Source organism: Aspergillus heteromorphus, assembly GCF_003184545.1.
Source record: "Aspergillus heteromorphus CBS 117.55 chromosome Unknown BO70scaffold_1, whole genome shotgun sequence".
Taxonomy (NCBI): Eukaryota; Fungi; Ascomycota; class Eurotiomycetes; order Eurotiales; family Aspergillaceae; genus Aspergillus; species Aspergillus heteromorphus.
The window spans coordinates 2886546-2905491 of NW_020290406.1; the positions used below are offsets into that span (position 1 = coordinate 2886546).

At 56.9% G+C, this 18946-nt stretch overlaps 6 protein-coding genes and 1 non-coding gene across 7 annotated transcripts; 3 read left to right on the forward strand and 4 right to left on the reverse strand.

The window, feature by feature from the left end:
- Positions 1-64: 64 nt before the first annotated feature.
- On the forward strand, positions 65-2292 carry BO70DRAFT_306660 (WD40 repeat domain-containing protein). The gene is made up of 4 exons (XM_025540049.1): positions 65-493; positions 557-1036; positions 1090-1951; positions 2028-2292. Exons 1-4 carry the CDS (start codon positions 158-160, stop codon positions 2177-2179), a joined length of 1830 nt encoding a protein of 609 aa, XP_025404671.1. The 5' UTR covers positions 65-157; the 3' UTR covers positions 2180-2292.
- A 1013-nt stretch (positions 2293-3305) lies between these two features.
- BO70DRAFT_403339 (uncharacterized protein) lies at positions 3306-3914 on the reverse strand (the record flags this gene model as incomplete). The annotated part of the gene is made up of 2 exons (XM_025547037.1): positions 3417-3914; positions 3306-3341 (listed from the first exon to the last, which is right to left on the reverse strand). The coding sequence occupies exons 1-2, from the start codon at positions 3681-3683 to the stop codon at positions 3306-3308; spliced, it is 303 nt and encodes a 100-aa protein (XP_025404672.1). The 5' UTR covers positions 3684-3914.
- A 538-nt stretch (positions 3915-4452) lies between these two features.
- Positions 4453-6422, reverse strand: BO70DRAFT_384286 (putative hexokinase Kxk; the record flags this gene model as incomplete). Its single annotated transcript, XM_025545646.1, has 5 exons — positions 6231-6422; positions 5986-6108; positions 5872-5897; positions 5383-5790; positions 4453-5328 (listed from the first exon to the last, which is right to left on the reverse strand). Exons 1-5 carry the CDS (start codon positions 6268-6270, stop codon positions 4453-4455), a joined length of 1473 nt encoding a protein of 490 aa, XP_025404673.1. The 5' UTR covers positions 6271-6422.
- Positions 6423-6774: 352 nt separating this feature from the next.
- Positions 6775-8400, reverse strand: BO70DRAFT_328380 (SIR2 family NAD-dependent protein deacylase). The gene is made up of 2 exons (XM_025540736.1): positions 8101-8400; positions 6775-7981 (listed from the first exon to the last, which is right to left on the reverse strand). Exons 1-2 carry the CDS (start codon positions 8221-8223, stop codon positions 6947-6949), a joined length of 1158 nt encoding a protein of 385 aa, XP_025404674.1. The 5' UTR covers positions 8224-8400; the 3' UTR covers positions 6775-6946.
- Positions 8401-8532: 132 nt separating this feature from the next.
- On the forward strand, positions 8533-11286 carry BO70DRAFT_384288 (Golgi transport complex subunit COG4). Its single transcript, XM_025545647.1, has 2 exons — positions 8533-9827; positions 9876-11286. Exons 1-2 carry the CDS (start codon positions 8610-8612, stop codon positions 11154-11156), a joined length of 2499 nt encoding a protein of 832 aa, XP_025404675.1. The 5' UTR covers positions 8533-8609; the 3' UTR covers positions 11157-11286.
- A 681-nt stretch (positions 11287-11967) lies between these two features.
- BO70DRAFT_22229 (ammonium transporter) lies at positions 11968-14314 on the reverse strand. Its single transcript, XM_025538735.1, has 4 exons — positions 13836-14314; positions 13447-13778; positions 12787-13378; positions 11968-12735 (listed from the first exon to the last, which is right to left on the reverse strand). The coding sequence occupies exons 1-4, from the start codon at positions 13942-13944 to the stop codon at positions 12086-12088; spliced, it is 1683 nt and encodes a 560-aa protein (XP_025404676.1). The 5' UTR covers positions 13945-14314; the 3' UTR covers positions 11968-12085.
- A 4534-nt stretch (positions 14315-18848) lies between these two features.
- On the forward strand, positions 18849-18920 carry BO70DRAFT_t20. The gene has a single exon. It is a non-coding gene; the product is annotated as a tRNA-Arg (tRNA).
- The last annotated feature ends 26 nt before the right edge of the window (positions 18921-18946 follow it).

The window sequence follows — 18946 nt, forward strand, 5'->3', positions numbered from 1 at the left end:
TCTGCCGGCCGCGGAAGAAAATTATTGTCGGCGGCCGTCGATTCTCTGCCACATCCAAGGACGAGCGCTACTTATTATACTTAAATCCAGCTCCCTGGGTTTCTTGTTCTTACTTGGAAATTTCCCCTGCGATCCCACTGAGCGTGCACTGCTCATCATGCCCAAGGCAGGCGTCAAGGACAAGGTCCGCCAGAAGGCCAAACCGGCCGCGGTCACCTCATTCGAACCGGGCAAGCCCATCCACTTTGACAACGACGTCGATATGGACGACGAAACGAGCTCAGATGAATCGGACGAACCCGAGAAGGACGATGCCGAGATGAAGCTGGAGCGGATGCTATTCGGCGACGACGAGGGGTTCCGGGGCGCTCTGAAAACCCAGAACGAGCGCGGTCTGGTGTTGGCGGATCACAGCGACGAGGACAGTGCGGATGAGGAGGGCGAGGGAGAGGGCGATGACGATGTGGATTTGGCGAACGTTGCGGATTCCGATGTTCGTGGTCTACTTCTCTTTTTCTACGTGCGCGGCGGTTGCTAATGGGATTGTTTGATGTAGCTTTTCTTCCTGGATTCTGGCGCCGGGCCCGTGTCGACGGATCTCATGGAGGCGCCGTCGGAGGATTCCGATGGTAGTGAGGAGGAGGCCGGTATGCCCGCCTTATGGCACGATAGCGACGACGATCGTCTCACGATCTCGCTGGCGAGCCAGCAGCGCCTGCGCAAACTGCGTGTCGCCGAGTCGGAGGATGTCATCGGCGGCAAGGAATACATCCGGCGACTGCGCCGGCAATATCTGCAATTGAACCCCATGCCGGCTTGGGCTAACCCCGAGGCCAACCAGCCCAAGAACGACTCCGATGCGGATGACATGGACACCGATGACGAGGAGTCCATGTCCACACAGCCTCTGGCCAAGCTGCTGCAGGGCGCCTCGGAGCTCACCAAGCTTGAGGAGAAGACGACAGGCGGCCGGAGAAAGATGCGCCAGGAGGTGATTGATATCCAGCGTCTGAAGGACGTTGGCAAAGACCAGCCGGTGAGTCTCCCCCCTTCGCCTCTTTACGTTTCTTCGCCTAACATAGGATATAGTCCTCCGTCGACTCGCTCATGTACCACCCTCACTACCCGCTGCTGCTCTCCTCCGGACCCGCGGCCACGCTCTTCCTCCACCACATCTCCCCCTCGGCCCCGGCGCCCAACCCCCTCCTCACCTCGTTTCACATCCGCAAAACCCCCATCCACAGCTCCGCGTTCCACCTCCCCAGCGGCAACCGGATCTTCGCGTCCGGCCGCCGGCGCTACTTCCACATCTGGGACATGGAGACCGGCAAGGTGGACAAGGTCAACGGCACGGCCGACCGCAAGGAGGAACAGAAGTCGATGGAGCGATTCAAGCTGTCGCCCTGTGGGCGGTACGTCGGGCTGGTGGGCTCGTCGCGCAAGGGCGGCGGCCTGATCAACGTGCTGGACTCCGGCACGGCGCAGTGGATCGCGCAGGTGCGCGTGGACGGCCGCGGCGGAGTCGCGGACTTCGCCTGGTGGAGCGACGGCGAGGGCATGACGGTGGCCAGCAAGAACGGAGAGGTCAGTGAGTGGGACGGCCGGCTGAACCGCGTCGTCGCCCGCTGGCTGGATGCCGGTGCCGTCGGCACCACCGTGCTCAGCCTGGGTGGCCGCTCCGGACGCACCCAGCTCGGCGGCGACCGCTGGGTTGCCATCGGCAGTTCCAGCGGTGTCGTCAACGTCTACGACCGCCGCGACTGGGCCGCGGCCTACGCCGCGAAGCCCTCGTCCGGGTCCGACGCCGACTCCAACCAGGCCATTCCGCGCAACCCCGAACCCGTCCGCGCCCTGGACCAGCTCACCACCCCGATCAGCCATCTGGAGTTTGCCCCCGACGGACAGTTCTTCGTCATGGCCAGTCGCTGGAAGAGAGATGCCTTGAGAATCGGTATGCCCCCTCTAACTATCACTCCACTCCCCTCCATACAATGCAATATAAATACTAACATGAATGATCTCGGTAGTCCATCTCCCCAGCTGCACGGTCTACCGCAACTGGCCCACCTCGAACACGCCTTTCGGGCGTATTTCGTCCGTCGCTATCTCGCCCAACTCGGAGCAGTTGGCCGTGGGTAATGAGCAGGGTCGCATCCGGCTGTGGGAGATCCGGGGGTGAGATGTTCTTGTTCTTGTGTGCGTGTGGTGAGTGGGTTGAGTGGGTGGAGTAGAAAAGTTCGTGTTGCATGGTAGCATTACTGTATGGGGATTTTATGTTGTATAGATGTGCGGTAGTGTAATGATGTTATACATACATACATACATACGTTCATACGTTCATACGTTCATACGTTCATACGTTCATACGTTCATACGTTCATACGTTCATACGTTCATAGACGTTAATTATCGGGTGGTGTGGTATTCATAACATCATGTTTAGTTTACTGGAGGTGCAGGTTTAGTTGGGGATGGATAGTAGTAGTATATTTGGTAGTATTGATATTCCTTAGATATTTGCCCATACTTTGAAAAGTTAACACCATCGACCCAACCTCGAACCAATTAGATCAAACACAATAAATAAGGTAATCTAGTGTAAACAAACACTAAACACCGACTTGGTCGCCACGAACACGATCACGATCACGATCAGAACACAACACAACTCAGCACACATACAGAGAGCTCCTGATAGCATGGAGCATTCAGCCCTCGGCCCCCTCCCTGAATAATACAGTGGGTAGTAACCCGAACAGACGCAGATTATCCAGATAGATAGATAGCTTATCCTATCCTATGTTGGAACGTAAGCAACTCTCCTTCTTACTGGCCACCCACGTCGCGCAGACCCTAGATAGATCGGTGATGTTAACATCACGTTCGTAGCATTGAGTACCCTCTCTTCTTTTAATTCCCCACCAGGATATCCAAGAGAGAGAGAGATTATAAATAGAATGAAACTCACCAGACCGCCAATCTGTACATCCATCCATGCTTATTAGCCTTTCTGTCTTGATGATATTGAACTAGAAGGGGGAAGGAGGAAGGGGAAAAATGGTAGGTAAGGAAGATACTTACAAAGCCAACGATTCCGGTTAACTGTTCCGTTCGAGAGGGGTAGATACTATGTTAGCAATCTTCTCTCTCTCTCTCTCTCTCTCTCTCTCTCTCTCATTGTTCGTTTTGGGGGATCAGACGGGATGGGATGGGATGGAACGGGGCGTATGTAGTGCACGCAGTGCATGTACACGTATACACATGCAATATCATCCATAGTATATACCATGCAGTGATGCACTCCTTCAAAAAGGGAGAGGGAATCTCACGAAATCATTGGGCTATACATTTAGTTAGTCAACCATTCATTCAAGCAATCAATAGTCAAACTCTCTAGATAGAATAGAAGAACATACGTCCGATTCCTTCGCCGCCTGCTCCGCCTGCTCCGCGGCAGACTTGGAGGTGCTCTCGCCATCATCCGATTCCGAAGGGGCATCGGCGTCCGGGGTGCTTGAGGGCGTCGTGGCGGACGAGGCGGCCGCCACACGCCCGAGGGCTTTCCTGGTCAGGGTGCCCGGTCGGCCGAGGGAGCCGTTGTCGTTGTTGGGGGAGGAGACGGCGGTGGCGAGGGCCGTGGTGGCCGTTAGGGCGATGGTGAGGAGGGAGAGGGAGAACTTCATTGTGTTTGTGTCTGGCTGTTGGTTGGAGGTGGGTGGGCAGGGTAATAATGAGAGAAGATGAGGATGGTTGCGAGCGTTGGTGGCGAGTGGTGAGGGATGGGAGGGATGAAGATAGGGCTCGGGATGGGGATGGGGAAGGGGGCGCCGGCTGTAATGTTACTACTACGGTATTTATACGTTATGCTCCATCCATCCCTATCGACTGGGCAGGGAGTCATAAGAGTTTGTCTGTCTGCTCCAGGGATATCAATCGTCGAGGAGGGCAGGTGATCGGGCAGTCCTGGGATCATGGTGCATTCCCCCAGACGTTTTAGAACGCGGATGACCTATGATGCGAGGCGACTGTTTGTTGACGATGACATATTTACCCCGGTGTAAAGGGATCGCTCTCTCCTTGGATGATGTCCTCTGTGAAACCCAGCGGTAGTCCTGGGCATTCCTGGCTCGCTCTGGGAATGTCTGCCAACCTTGGCTTGGTGGCATTCTTCACCCGTCCAGCAGACCTGCATTCCCTCGCCCACCCATCAAGTGGTCTGGGAAAAGAATCCGTCCGGTCGAGTCAGGCGAGTTCATGCTTTCTACTCCGTGCTCCGTATAGTCTTTGAATTCATAGTATTGATTGTAGACCGAATTGGTCACATCTATCGTGATCTCCATTATCGAATGCTCCATATCTGCATGTCACTGTATATTTTCCGCCAGGTCCGAATCACCTCACAACACCTAACCTATATTCAAATTGTGCGCCAGTGTGCCTCCCCCCCCCCCTCTATAGCAGAGTCTTCATGTCCGCCAGGTTGCGGATACCCGCCAGGTTGCCGGCCTTGACCCGCTTCAGGGTCAGGGCCGCAATGAGGGCGGCACCCACACCGGATCCATCTTCGGCGGCCATGATGCTCACCTTGTCCTGCTCCTGGGGAGCCCAGTCCAGGATCTCCCGCAGGGCCTGCGCACCGCGCTCCTTGAAGTGGGGGTACTTGGTGAACACCGAGCCGTCCGCACCGACGTGGCAGGACTCCATGCCGGTCTTCTTGCAGATGGCAGCCACACCGCACGCGGACAGGCGGGCGGCACGCGTGCCGATCAGCTCGGCCAACCGACGGACCATCTCCAGCTCCGCCGGGGTAGCCTTAATCTTCAGCAGGCGCTCGAGGAGCTCCTCGGTCTCCTCCAGGTTCTCGTAGGGGTCCTCCTCGATGGCCGCCAGGACCGACGAGTCCAGCAGGTAGGGCTTGCGCAGCTCCGAGGTGTCCTGGCCGTTGAAGATGAGGCCGGGGTGGTTGTCCAGCAGGTCCAGCAGGGCCAGACGGAAGATCTCGCCCAGGTACAGACCGGCGGTCATCTTCTCGAAGGCCTGCTGGCCGGGACGGGGCGAGTCGCGGTCGATGATGTGGTCATACTTGGTGAGGGGCAGCACGATGTGCTCGTTGTCAAAGGCGCCATACTCGCAGTTGATAGCCACGTCCATGTCGGCGGGCAGGTTCATGTGGGCCAGCTTGGGGATGCGGCCGACCTTTTCCATGTAGGCAGCGTTGACACCGGTGCCGAAGATGCAGCCGATCTTCATGGCAGTGTCAGTGTAGGCGGAGGCGATGAGCGTTCCGGTGGTGTCGTTGATCAGCGCAGCGACCTTGATGGGCAGGCCCTGTCGGGGGAGTATTAGTTATGCCGGCAATGGCCCGGATCAGTCGCGACTTACGCGCTTCTTGAGGATCTCCTCCAACGGGGGAACGACGTCCTTGCCCTCGACGCCATCGATGTCAAAACCCTTGGTCCAGCGCTGCAGGACACCGTGGTCGATGTAGTCCTGGGTGGCCGGGTAGGAGAAGGTGAAGCCCAGGGGCAGCTTGGAGACCTTCTCGTTCTCGTGGTGGGAGTTGATGAACTGCTCCAGGCAGTCGGCGATGTACTCCCACAGCTCCTCGGCGGTACCGGTCTTCAGCTCCTCGGGCATGCGGTACTTGGACTGGGTGATGTCGAAGGCACTCTTCTCCTCGGTCAGGGTGATCTCACAGACGCGCAGGTTGGTGCCGCCCATGTCGAGGGCGAGGAAGGTTCCTTGTTCGTGGCCATCGGGGAATCCCATCACCCAGGTGACGTTCATGGGCTGGCAAGGGAGGGTCAGTCGGCGTCCACAGGCGGGTCGGGCATGAATATGGAGATTGAGGATTGAGAATTGACAACTTACAATGTTACCACCCTCGACACTGAGACCTGTTGCGACGGGTCACGACGGGTTAGTGGGCGACTGGATCCTTCAGGACTGGGCCGACTCGGAAGCCGATGGCCGGCGCGGACGTACCCTTTTCCAACTCGGAGACGAAGTGGTCGACGACCTTCTTGAGAGTGGCGCTGTTGACGGTGAACTCATCCTCGAAGTCCTTGATCTGCTTGAGGAGATCCTGGGGGATGTCGGCAACGGAGCCTGGAGAAGGGGGGGGGGGGGAGCAATTGGGTCAGCGACCGGCATCCCGAGGGGTAATTTAGGGGCAGCCGAGTGGGGGAGGGGGGGGGGGTCAAGCAAAACATCAGCATCAGCATACATACCCTTGCGGGAGGGGGGGTGCTTGGGACCGAGTCCGACCATGATGACAGTTGTGAGAGGTTGTGAAGGAAGAGAGGGAAGGGGAGAGGGAGATTGTAGTGGGAGATGGAAGAGGAGAAGAAGTGTTGCAGAGAGAGAGAGAGAGAGAAGAGAAAGAGAAACAAGCAGCAAAGCAGATGACGTGGGGCACCAAACGGACTGGATTTGGCCGGTGGTTCAGCCCCGCAGTTCTCCAGCCCGCCCAGTGCCAGAGCCCTCAACCCTCACCGGGCGTTGCTTTGGGCCTACCCCCGTCTTGTTGCTTTCCATCCCATCGTCCCCCTCTCCCCGGGTTGTGTGATAGACTGGAGTCTGGAGTCTGGAGAGATGCTTCCGGCGTGGAAGAACTAGGAAGGGGAGATCGACGACTGCGGAAATTTAGGGCTGGCCGGCCCAGGAATGTTCTACGACCGGCTCCGTCCTGTCATCCATCCCTCCCTCTTCATCCTTCTCCTTCTCCCATCCAATGGCCCAAACAATCGCCCGGACCCAGTAGTTTTGTATCAACTCATTATTCTAACAGTATCAGTATGTATGTATCGTCGTGGGGGTTCTCGCTCCCGATTGGGATTCCCCCTCATTCCGGCCAGTCGGGAGGCCTCAACGCCAGCCACCCAACGCCATCCGGCCAGGGGCCATCTATGCTATCCTATCCCATCCCATCCATGTCATCCGCTCCTCACCCGCTTTTGTTGGCCCGTGCCAGATGCGGGAACACATGCCCAAGTCCCCCGACGCTCTCGCTATCGTTCTGCCCCGCGCCTGTTGTTGTCGTCGTCCTCCTCGTTGTCTCCTCCGCACTGTCCGTCTTCTGCGACGATGTGCCCTCCAGGTGCCGCCGCACCCGCTCTTCATACGCGCTGGAGAACCCCAGCGTGCGGTCCACCTCCTCCGTCAACCGGTCCACCTCGTCCTGGAGCTGCTCCTCTCGCGTTGGCGGAGGCCCCTGCTCCGCCTCCCGCGTCCCCTGATCCGGCTTGGTGGCCTCCCACATCGCCTCCAGCTGCTGCTCCCACCCCAGCGCCCGCGCCAATTTCCGCACCCCCGTGTCGCAGTCGCCCAGGACCAGCACGTCGTCGGGCCGGGACCCCAGCCCGCCCACCCGCTCCATGTTGATGAGCACGCGCGGCACCCCTTCGCGCACCAGCCCGGGCAGGCTGGCAAACGGCTGCACCGTTAGGCTTGTCCCCATGATGATGCAGAGATCCGCCTGTTCGGGCAGCTCGCGGTTCTCGAAGAAGTCCGCCGGCAGCGCCTCGCCGAAGAATACAATGTCCGGCTTCACCAGCCCCTGGCACTGGAGGCAGTGCGGCACCTCCTCCTTGGCGACGGCCGCCTTCATGAGATCATCCGGGTATTCCGCCTTGCAGTCGATGCAGTGTTGCGTCGCGAAGCTTCCATGAGCCTCGACGATCATGTCGCCCGGCACGCCGGCCAGGCGCTCCAGGCAGTCGATGTTCTGGGTGAAGTGCTTCATCAGCAGGCCCTCGTCGTAGAGTAGCTTGATAAACGAGTGTGCGATGGTGGGACGGAACTGGCCGGGGGCCAGCTCGCGGGCGAGGGCGTAGAACGGCCGGGGGTTCTCGCGGAAGAAGCCAATGTCGAACACGTCCTCCGGTTCCGGCAGATCCAGGTACGCCAGGTTGCTGTAGAGGCCCGTGTCGGGGGAGCGAAAATCGGGGATCCCTGCCGAAGTACTAATGCCTGCTCCGACCTGTGGTTTTCCACCGGCCTCTTCGTCAGCGGCGGGCTCTTCTCTCTCTCTTTTTTTTTTTTTTTGGCGGCCGATCACCGACCCAATGCGGGGGAGAAAACATCGCGGGGCCATCGTACCATCACCACCACCCGCTGCACCGATCTTTGCTTGATATACTTGGCCACCCCCTCGAGGTTGCGCGCCTCCAGCACGGAGGGAGGGGTGGAATCGTCCACCACGGTTGAGGATTCGTTGCCCATGGTGCACGGCGGGCGACCAGATCGGGGCCTGGCTGGGTGTCAGGGTCTGCGAGGGCGGCCAATGCCGGCGGGATTGCGGTTGAGGAAGGGAGGTCGGGGGGATAAATGGCGGTTGGTCGGGGATTGATGTCCGTGGACTTGGGATAGACGATGGCAGACGAGGACAAGGCGAGAAAGAAAAACGAGAGGAATGTCTGGATGACGTCGAATCGAGAGGCGGCAGAATTGCTGAGGGGGTCACCGCCCACGGGCCCGAAGCCAGATGGCCGTTGCGTGTAAACCGTAAGCCCGTCAACAAACCCATCATCTCCCTTTTCTCCTTCTCCTTCCCCTTCCCCTTCCCCTAAATTGCGTCTCACCCTCCCATCCTCCTCCTCCGGCGGACCATGCCTAAATCTACCGCTGCTGTGGCTAATGGCCACGCAGTGGTCTCCTCCCCGTCCGACCCTCGGCCGTCCGAATCATCCCCCCCAGCCGACATCTTCAACGCCAGCTCCGTCGCCGAGATCAAAGCCACCCTGTCGCACCTGCACGACCAGGAGGCCTCTGTTACAGCCCGCCTGGACGCCCTCGTTGCCTCCCAGAAGGACTTCTCCCGAGAGCTCGGCCGCCTGGACTTGCTCCGCGCCCACCTCGGGTCCCACACCACCACCACGCGCACTATCAGCCATGGCATGCTGTCCAACGCCGCAGCCACTGCCGACCGCATCTCCAGCGCCGTCCGCCGCCTCGACCTGGAACAATCTCGCGTCAAATCTACTCTGGAAGTCGTCGAGCAGGTCTCCGAGCTCAAGGCCTGCGTGCTGGGTGTTGCGGGCTCCATGGGTGCGCCCCAGGACTGGGAGACGGCCGCCAGCTACCTGAACCGGGCCGCCAGGATTCCCCCGGAGGTGGTGCATGGGGCCTTCGCCGCCCAGATGGTTCCTACGGCCGAGGTGCCTGATCCCCCGAATGTCACCCTCGACAACGCCGCCGAGTCGCTCTGCGGCTTGTTCCTGCGCGAGTTCGACAAGGCCGTCAAGGAGAACAACGACGCCCGGATCACGCGCTTCTTCAAGCTGTTTCCGCTCATCGGGCGCTCCGAGGTGGGCCTGGATGTCTACGGACGCTACGTCTGTCAGGGTGTCGCTGCGCGGGCCCGCTCCAATCTCAACGCAGGCACCGGGGGCTCCGCAACTAAGGATGGCTTCTTCTACGCGAATGCACTCACCAAGCTGTTCGAGCATATCGCGCAGATTATCGATGGTCACGGAGGCCTGGTGGAACGCCATTACGGGCCGCGCAAGATGAACCGGGTCATCGAGCGTCTGCAGCTCGAGGCGGATGTCCAGGGCGGGATCATCCTGGATACCTGGAGCGATGAGAGGCACGTGGACCGCAAGCTGACTGACACCAAGTCATACGCGTTCACCTTTCTCGTGCAAAGCTTTCTTCCGCCCCAGCGCGGTGGGACGCCCCGGTCCAACTCGCCTGCGGTCCGGGACGGAGCCGCGGCCGAGGATGAGGGCGTGGATATGAAGGAGATCGACGGGCTCCTCAACGAAATGGCAATTATGTTGGGTCGCTGGTCGCTGTACTGCCGGTTCCTAGCAGACACATGCAACGTAAGTTTACTATCTTCCCCATTCTGAGGTCTAGCTAACATCCGATAGCCCCCCGGCGACGAGAACCAAAAGTTCACCCTCCCTCAGTTCCTCCGAGAATCCACCCTATCCAAGAAGATCAGCGAGCGTCTCGCCGGCCCGTTCAACACCATGACCACCTTCTTCTTCCGACGATCCGTGGAGAAGGCGTTCCAGCTGGACGAACAACCCTCTGGCTTGACCCTCAATCCGCTGAGACCGCTCAAGTGCGAACCGCCGCACATCACCTCCGCCGTCGACGACATCATGTACATCGTGAACAAGGTCCTGCAGCAGTCCCTGGCGACGTCGCAGATCTCTGTCGTCACCGGCGTCGTGCCCACGCTCTCGCGGGTCCTGGGCTCGGACTTCATCGGCATGACCCAGCGCAAGATGCGCGACGAGTGCTACCCCCGCGCCGTCGTCCAGGGCGGCCATCCCCCGGAGCCGCTCGTGATCTCCTTCCTCGTCCTGATCAACAACCTCGACGTCGCCGTCGACTACGTCCGCCGCATCCTGAATAACCACATCGAGCCCAAAAAGGCCCTCCCGGGCCCCGATGGCCAGCCCGAGGAGGTCGACCCGCTGCTCGCCCTCTTCCCCGTGCCCGAGGATGCCCGTCGCGCCACCCAAACACTGCAGTCGCTGTCCGCCTCATTCGAGTCCAAGGTCACCGACCTCCTCTCCGACGGCATCCAGGTCGTCTTTAACAATGTCATCAAACACCGGCTCCGCCCCATCCTGTCCGATGCCTTCCGCGACATCGAATACCAGCCGCGTGAAGACACCGACCCAACCCGCACCGTCTACCACGACGACGACTCAGACGACCCCGATTTTGTCACTGACGGCACCGTCCGGGACGACGACACCGACCCGACCAGCCGCGCCGAGCTCGTCCGCCCGCGCTTCGCCGCCGCCTGGACCGAGCTGCTCCTCCCGCTGTGTCGCATCCTCACCGCGTCCGCCTTCGACCGTCTCCTTACCGTCACTGTGGCCTATCTAGCCCGGCTCCTGGAAAAGCGTCTCTGGTCGTACCACGGCCGCGTGAACGCCCTCGGCGCCACCCGTCTGGAACGCGACCTCGCAGGCGTGGTGAGCGCCGCCGTCGACATAGGCGGCACGCAGGCAGCCCCGGGCCGATACCGCCACCGCGAGGCATTCGCGCGCTGTCTGCAGATGGTGCTGGTGATGGGCATGGACGAGGACGAATGGGACGATGTCCTCCGTGGCGGCGAGACCGCTGACGTCGTCGACAAGTTAAGTCGGGAGGAGAGGATGCGCGTGCGAGGCATGGTGCGGAAGGTTTAATTCTTGTCTTTATCGTAGAATTCTCTTTCTCTCCCCCCACTCCCACACTCTCGTGGTCTTCTTTCTTGGAAGGATTAGAACCCACTGTTGTTTTTTTAGCCATTCATTGTATATATCTATCTATCTATTTACATACATACATACAACATACAACATACAACATATATGCAAATATCAGCCCGATCTGGCTCCACCCTTGCATTAGAATTGGCACTGTTTTCCGATGCTGAGTGTTTGTTTCTTTGCTTGCTTGGTGACTGACGCTTGTACAGTTTCATACCACTAACCCATTACCACTGTGAACTGTCAAGGTGGGTTAGCCGGTCCAGCCCACGCATACTCGGTATATATAGTAGATACGGAGTATGGTGATACAATATTGTCCAGGGTGTCCGGGCATAATAATGTCTGACCACGTGCTCACCTGCCTGTTTTGTCCAAGCTCTGCCCTGCCAGCGCCAGCCGTCTATCTAGCCAAGGCAATACCTCGATACTAGTAGTCTAAGTGGAACCCATTCTACACAGTATGCAGGCCAATTATAAAGACTAGATAACTACTAGTAGGCTACTGGCTACTCGCTACTTCCTGTCCAAGTATCGTATGATCACAAGTAAATTCAACCAATCTATGCATGTACTGGTATCAATCTGGAATCAAAGTCCCAAAATCCAACCCTCCGCGCTGATATCCTAATATATACACATACAATTTCACCCAACAGGTAGGGATACATGACCCGCGGGCTTTTGTCGGACCCAGACCCCAGAAGTAAAAAAAAAAAAAAAAAAAAAAAAAAACGCCGCACCCCCAAATCGCCGCCAAATAATACATGTACAAAAAATGGCTCTGCCGGGCTAAAAGGAAAGGCAATCGCTGGATATCACAAAAGACAAAGAACGAACGAGACATAAGGGAAACGAGACGAGGCTCAAGGCAGGTCCTTCTCGGTCAGGGAGACGGGCTCCCCGGCGGGTTCCGGCTGGTGAGGCGCCCGATGTTCGGCCATCTGTCGCGGCGCCGGCACCACCTTGATCTCCTGGATGCCCGAGTCCCCTTCGCTGCAGCCGCGGCTGTCCACGCCAACCGGGGCGTGGCCGTCCAGAGCGTGGCCGTCCAGCATCATCTCGCTGTGCTCGCCAATTCCGTACCGCGCAGCGGCCGGGATCTGGTGGCCGTCCTCGAGCTGGTCGTGCTTCTGCGGGGTCCAGGCGAGGTAGTCACGGCGGACTTCGACGTAGTCGTAAGCGAACTCGCCCAGCTGGTCGTCATCCATGCCCAGCAGCTCGGCTTCCTCCGAGGCACGCAGTTTCAGGCCGGGAATCGCGTTGATGGCGTAGGCGATGAGGGCGGACATGACGAACGCGTAGGCGCAGGTGGCCACGATGTAGGCGATTTGGATGTAGAGCTGCTTGTAGTTGTGGATCACCCATCCACCGGATTTCGATCCCGTGTTCACGCCATCCAGTCCGACGATCGCATCGTCCGCGAAGAAGGCGTTGAAGACGAGGCCGACAATGCCCGCGACACCGTGTTCCGCGAACACATCCATCGAGTCGTCGATACGGATCCAGTATTTCACTGTGATCGTTAGTTAGGAAACAGCAAACCCGATGCAGTCAAGGGACTTACCCTTGGTGGAGTAGTTGCAAACAATGCCGGTCGCAACACCCAGAATCACACTGGCCCACGGGGTGATGAACCCCGAGGCGGGCGTGGCCGCGACCAGACCAGAGATGGTTCCAGAGCACCAGCCGACCATGGACCACTTCCGGGCCAGACGCCAATCGAGAAGAACCCAGGTGATGGCCGCGAAGGCCGCCGTCAGGTTAGTGTTCCAGCAAGCCATGGTGGCCCGAAGGTTCGCTCCAAATGCCGAGCCACCGTTGAAGCCCAGCCATCCGAACCAAAGGAAGACGGTGCCGAGCAAGATGAGGGAGACGTTGTGCGGGCGGAAGTTCAGCATCATCCGCTCCTGGCGTCGACCCAGGACCATCGAGTAGGCGAGAGCCGACAAACCAGACCCGATCTCGACGGGGCCACCACCGGCATAATCCAAGACTCCGTAGTTGTAGGCCCAACCATTAACGTTCCACGCCCAGCAAGCCAGGGGACAATACACAATCGTGGCCCAGATGAAAACAAACACCATCGCAGGCAACATGCGTCCGCGTTCTGCCACGGCTCCCATGATAATCGCAGCCGTTACTCCACAGAATTGCATCTAATGCAGGCCCCAGTCAGCTATCGGTCGAGAACAGTCGGTGGGGAGGGGGAGAGAATCGGTCATACCTGATAAAATGCATAGAGAAGGTTAGGGATGAGTGGCGAGCCCGGACTGGGATCTGCCAGCGTCTTCATCAGACCGAAGTTGCGCAGATTTCCGATGTATCCGTTGGTTGCCGTGGGTGAAAAGGCTAGGGAGTAGCCCCAGAAATACCACTGGAAGGTGACGACGGAGAAAGAAGCCATACAGGCCCAAATCATACTCAAGGCCGACTTGCGGCGGGCGAGACCGGAGTAGAGGAAGGCGAGACCGGGGACCATGACCATCACCATGGCCGAAGCCAGGATGATGTAGGCCTGGTCACCCGATTGGAACCATTTGTTCAGGTTTTCCGTTCCTAGGCAAGCTGTGAGTCTCACGCACCATCAGGACCAACAAACACTGGCGAACATACGGGAATCGCCACCGATATCATTGGTGGTGAGGGCTTCGTAATCGGAAGGCGCGCCCGTCCAGTTGTATGACGCATACTGGGGGATGTAGACGCCCACCTTGTCCGACATGGTGACGGTCTAGCCTAGCAAGAAAAAGGCTGAAGCGAGGGATTGACGAGCGTTCGTAAAAACGAGTTCAAAGTCACCACCGCCAGGTCGTCCTCCAGTCGAGAACAGGCGCGTGGTGCACGGGTGTAACGGAGGGTCGAGAATGCGGAAGCAAGATCGGATCGAGGCCGGAGAGAGATTGAGACCTTGGAGGAGGCAAGGAGGGGAGTGAGTGAGCGGGTGCGGGAAAGCAGGAGTCGAGGTTGTGCAGGAATGTCAGGCCGCTCGCACGCAGGAATGGGTGCAAGGACGGAATGCCGTGAGGAGGAGGAGGAGGAGGAGGAGGATGGAATGGGAGAAGGTGTGAAGAGACTCCGCCGGGTGTGGAGAAAAAAACCGCCACGGGGGGCGGAGGACGTGGACTATATAAATAAGAGTGGACGAGGGACTTGAGTGGCCTGGGAGGAGCCGAGTGGAGTGGCCGGGCGACGAGTTTCTGGAAAGCGAAAGGCACCTCAGGAGTGGGCCTGGCCTTTCCAAGAGATGGGGGAGAAGGAGTCGTCGAGAAGGGAAGAGGGAGCAAGTAGCGTTTACCAATCCGACACGATAGCAGCGATAATAGGATCGTGTCAGTCAAAGCAAGTCAGTCCCCTAAAGTTGGCTCAGATCGGCCGGATTCCAAACCAAACGTTGGGCGCGGGTGGAGCCCACGACGGTCAATAATATCTATTAGTGATGCGTTCGACCGAGAGAGATGAGAGAGAGAGAGAGAGATATGCTGCCCTGCCAGATGCAGGTGAAACCGATCCGTCTCGCGTGGGATGAAGGGGATCATGAATGAATTGTCAAGTGAAACCCTGCATTGCCCTCGTCCCTTTTCTTCTCCTTCTTCTTCTTCTAACTTCCTCCACGTAAGGGAGGCGCGGTTAGACGAGAAAAAGAAAACAGTAAAAAAAAAAAAAAAAAAAAAAAAAAAAGAAAAAGAAAAAAGGCAAAAAAAAGGCAAGAAACGGAAAGGCCTGAGTTTGACTGGACCCCCAAAGATAACGGAGAGAAGGGCGGATCCAATGAGTGAAAAATCAAATGGCATAAAATAAACTCGGGCCCGCCGATCATCCTGACTGGAAGGATGATGGCCTTGCAGATGATAAAACCATGATGTAGTAGTAGTAGTAGTAGTAGTAGTAGTAGTAGTAGTAGTAGCCCGACAATATTCTTCGGTTTGCTGCCGTTGATGATATATATTATTGTTGTTGTTGTTGTTGTTCTTGTTCTTCTTGTTGTTGTTGTTCCTGTTGCTGTTTCTTCTTCTTCGTCTGCTTCTTATTCATCCTCTCATGTTCAAGATGATGGCTGCTTGAGCCACTAGAGTTTCCCGTGGCAAAACCTCCTCTCCACATCGGCCAAGCCCGCCGGCTCTGGCACCGTCGGTGGCAAATCCCCGCGCCGCATCGGAGGATTCTGGTGTTCTGTACGGTGTACTGAAGGAGACTGTATAGTAGTAAGTAGTACCTAAGATAGTGAGTGTAGTTATACAGTGTCAGTGAGTAAGTAGATAGAGCTTGTTGTGAGACTCTTTTCTTGTCTACAGTGTAGTGTAGACACTGACTGCATCACATGCAGACCAAGATCCCTCGCAGCCATTGGCATCATAGCAGAGGTGGTCTTTGTCCAGACTCGACATCAGAGTTTCCTCTGCAACTGGCTGATGGCTGGTACGGGCCAGGTACTAATACCACCACCATCACCACCCTCACCGTATTGCCCGGAGTGCAGTATACCGGAGGGCATGCATCTAGGCCTCGCTCTTGGAAGTGTCATCCATATAGATACAGCGTAGATACTGGGCGAAGAGCCAACCGACGAAATCCAACGCGCGCGATTGCTGGGCTCAGTATCCCTTATGTACCCTGACCCTTTCCCCCTCTAAGGTATGCGCGCGGAACTCCGACAGCTATCACGCATCCCAGTGATAACCGATGAACACACGTCCAATCTACAGAGAGCGTTCCGGATACTCGCGGCTCAGATTCCGCTGGGAGATAGATATGTAGATAGATAGAGGCCGTTGGTGGTTCCTCCAGGATCAAATTTGAGGCCCATTGTTATCGTACCTATCGATTATCTCTCTCGTCTCTGCGTATACTGTCTGTATATACTATACTATACTATATAGTACGGAGTACTTAGTCCCTACCTATACTGCAGGTACTATGAGACAGACCTGGTATTATCCATTATCCCAAAACCCCGGGATGTCTGACCTTGGAACCATCCCAATGCACAGCCCACAACCCACGGCCATTGGCATAGATATCCCGTAGATAGACTGTTGTGTTTCAACCCGATCCGTGGAAAAGCAACCTCTTATCACGGCCATTTCTCTCAGCTCATCACCTCCCCCGATCGATTGGCTGGGAGCCCACGATAAGGCCCTGCCCGCCACCGGCTTCGCGTGGGGCCCCCGCTGGCCCCCGCTAGCCCCCGATCCGGCCTAGTTTAGCCTCGCGCCCTGATAACGAATCGCTGCGCCAATCACCACCCCCGTCTGCCCCGTGTCCTCCCGACGTTCGTTCGGGTCTTTCAGGAGCCCGGTTCGCCGGTCTGCGATCTGCCGTCTGCCCACCTGCCTGCCTGCCTGTTTAGTGTTTCGGGTGCCCGTTGGTTTCATTGGACTTTCACGGCTGAGAAGGTTGTCTCGGGGGCCTCCGGTCTCGTATCTCGGGTGAGGGACTCTCCGTACACAGGGGTAGAAGAGGTAGACCACGGCAATCTACCTTATTTGTGTTCCCATTGCTACCTTAGGGCGACACAGAATGCTGTAACATAGAGTAGTTATTGTACTCAGTACCAGGACTAGGCAGTTCTGTGGGGTAGATAGACAGGGTCATCGACATCAGATAATCAACAATATAGATACTAGATACTAGATACTAGATAGCCGACGAAAGTCCCGAGTATCTCGTTCGTAGTGCTATCTATCTCCATTCTCCAGGCCTACACCGGAGGGGATATCGAGGTGTTCATCCTACATCGGACCCTACCCGTTACCGGAACGGGTATGGCGGACAAGCCAGCAGGTGAAGAGGAATGGAGTGCCGGAGACTCTTAAGTCTTAACTAAGTCCTGCTAGGCGCGTGCTAGTTCCTATCTTTATTTCTTAAATGCCGGCTGTTCCTGTTCTTCCCCGGATAATCAAGATAATCTAGACCCTTGCCCTTGGCATTACTGGAAGATGGGGGAGATGTCTGTTGACTACTCCGTACTAGGGGGGCTTAGTATTGTCTGTGGCGGCTGGTGACTGGTGAGTGAGTAGACATCTTCTGGCCATCTAGATCCAGTGCTGATTGTTTGTTTCTAGATCTTGGCCCTATTTCATCGAATGACTTCCCTATCGGGGCTGTCTGTTGCTACGGACACGGGTATGGACCCAGGGCTACGGTGAACAGCTGTCTAGATAGACTCAACTAGACAGTGATCAGATGGCATTGCCCCTGCATGTGGGATCCAGTGTGATGGGATGGCCACGTGCTGTGACACTGGCACCCGGACAAGAATCCCCAGCCATTCAGGCTGTCATAACCCACGATGGGGGGGGGGATCCATTTGCGAATCGCGACATCAGGCGATCACGCTATTACCTAACGGTTATCGACCGCCAGCCCTAAGTCTTCCCTGCCGGCTGTCCGTGCAGGACTGCAGCATTAGTCGCATGTCGTGATGAGCTTCTGGCTGTTTGTTTGTTTGCTACGTGGCGGGTCAGGTGACTACTGCTGGCCAGGTGAGGCCGCCTTTTTTCGCGCCGGGCGAGGTTATCAGCCCGGTTTTTTTACCCGCCGAACCCTCCCCTCTCTCTTGATCGTCTTTGGGGGGGGAAGGCTGGCTTCACTGCCTGAATTTTCTGGTTCTTCCTCCCGCAGCACGTGGAGCTCTGTCCCGGGTCAATATGGGGCGAGCCATGTTCTTCATCAGTTGAGAAAATGATATCCCCCGGTATGGTAATCTATCAGTCCAGTGTCAGTTCGACCGCTTTCTCAATCGGGAGGGTGGATTTGTTCATGGTGTTGACCTGGTGCCTGGGTTGGGGAAAATAATAGTGCGGGGAAGCTGCCACTTTCTTTTATATTGCGGAGGATTATGTCTCGTGACTTGTGCTATGCACATCGGACAGGGTGTATTGCTGGCGCTTGGTATCTGGTGCATTTCGTATGGAATGAACTACTGGTTATGTATGGTTCATTGGGGCAGGTGAGGCCATCACCTTGTACACACTGGCTGGGCTCTGTTATCCTTCGCCTTTGCGCTCTCGGCAGGTACGGTGACGGGCGGTTTCCCCAGTCGTGGGTCCGTGGGAGTAAGAGGCTAGGGGGTCTGGAGACCCGCATCGGCCTTTTGACGACGTGGTTGGCGCCACGTCCGTCTTTACTTGCGATTGGGAACTGCTGGTGGCATCTTTGTAGATCCGACTTATCCTGGGGGTGCACATTCATCTGGTAGAGATAGGATTGTAGTCTAGCTGGAGGCTTGGGGTAGGCTGACTGACAAGCAGACCATGCTTGATTGGAAAACTCGAGGCTTCAACAGCCCTATTGCATGTGTGGGGGCAACACTGATGGATATAGACAATGAAATCAATCGGCGTGCCCTGATCGTACCAGGCTGGTGAATGTAACAGCAATAACTTCTCTCCCGTTGTCCTACATATATACACCCAAACTGCACCGAAACAACAGCAATCGTAACATTAAGTCAAGTAGTCACTTGTTTTAGCTTACATGTCTCAAGCACCTATGAATTAGTGCTTACAATGTCTCTCGTAGAAAGACAATATCTAACCAAGAACCTCGAGACATGGACTTGTTAGAGGACTACTACTCTGAGCAATGGATCTTAGAACCAAAGGTAGACCTCGAATTCAACAACCTGGCCTGCTGGCCCAATGGTAAGGCGCTTGACTACGGATCAAGAGATTGCAGGTTCGAATCCTGCGTAGGTCATTTCTTTTTGCTTTTGGATTTTGTTG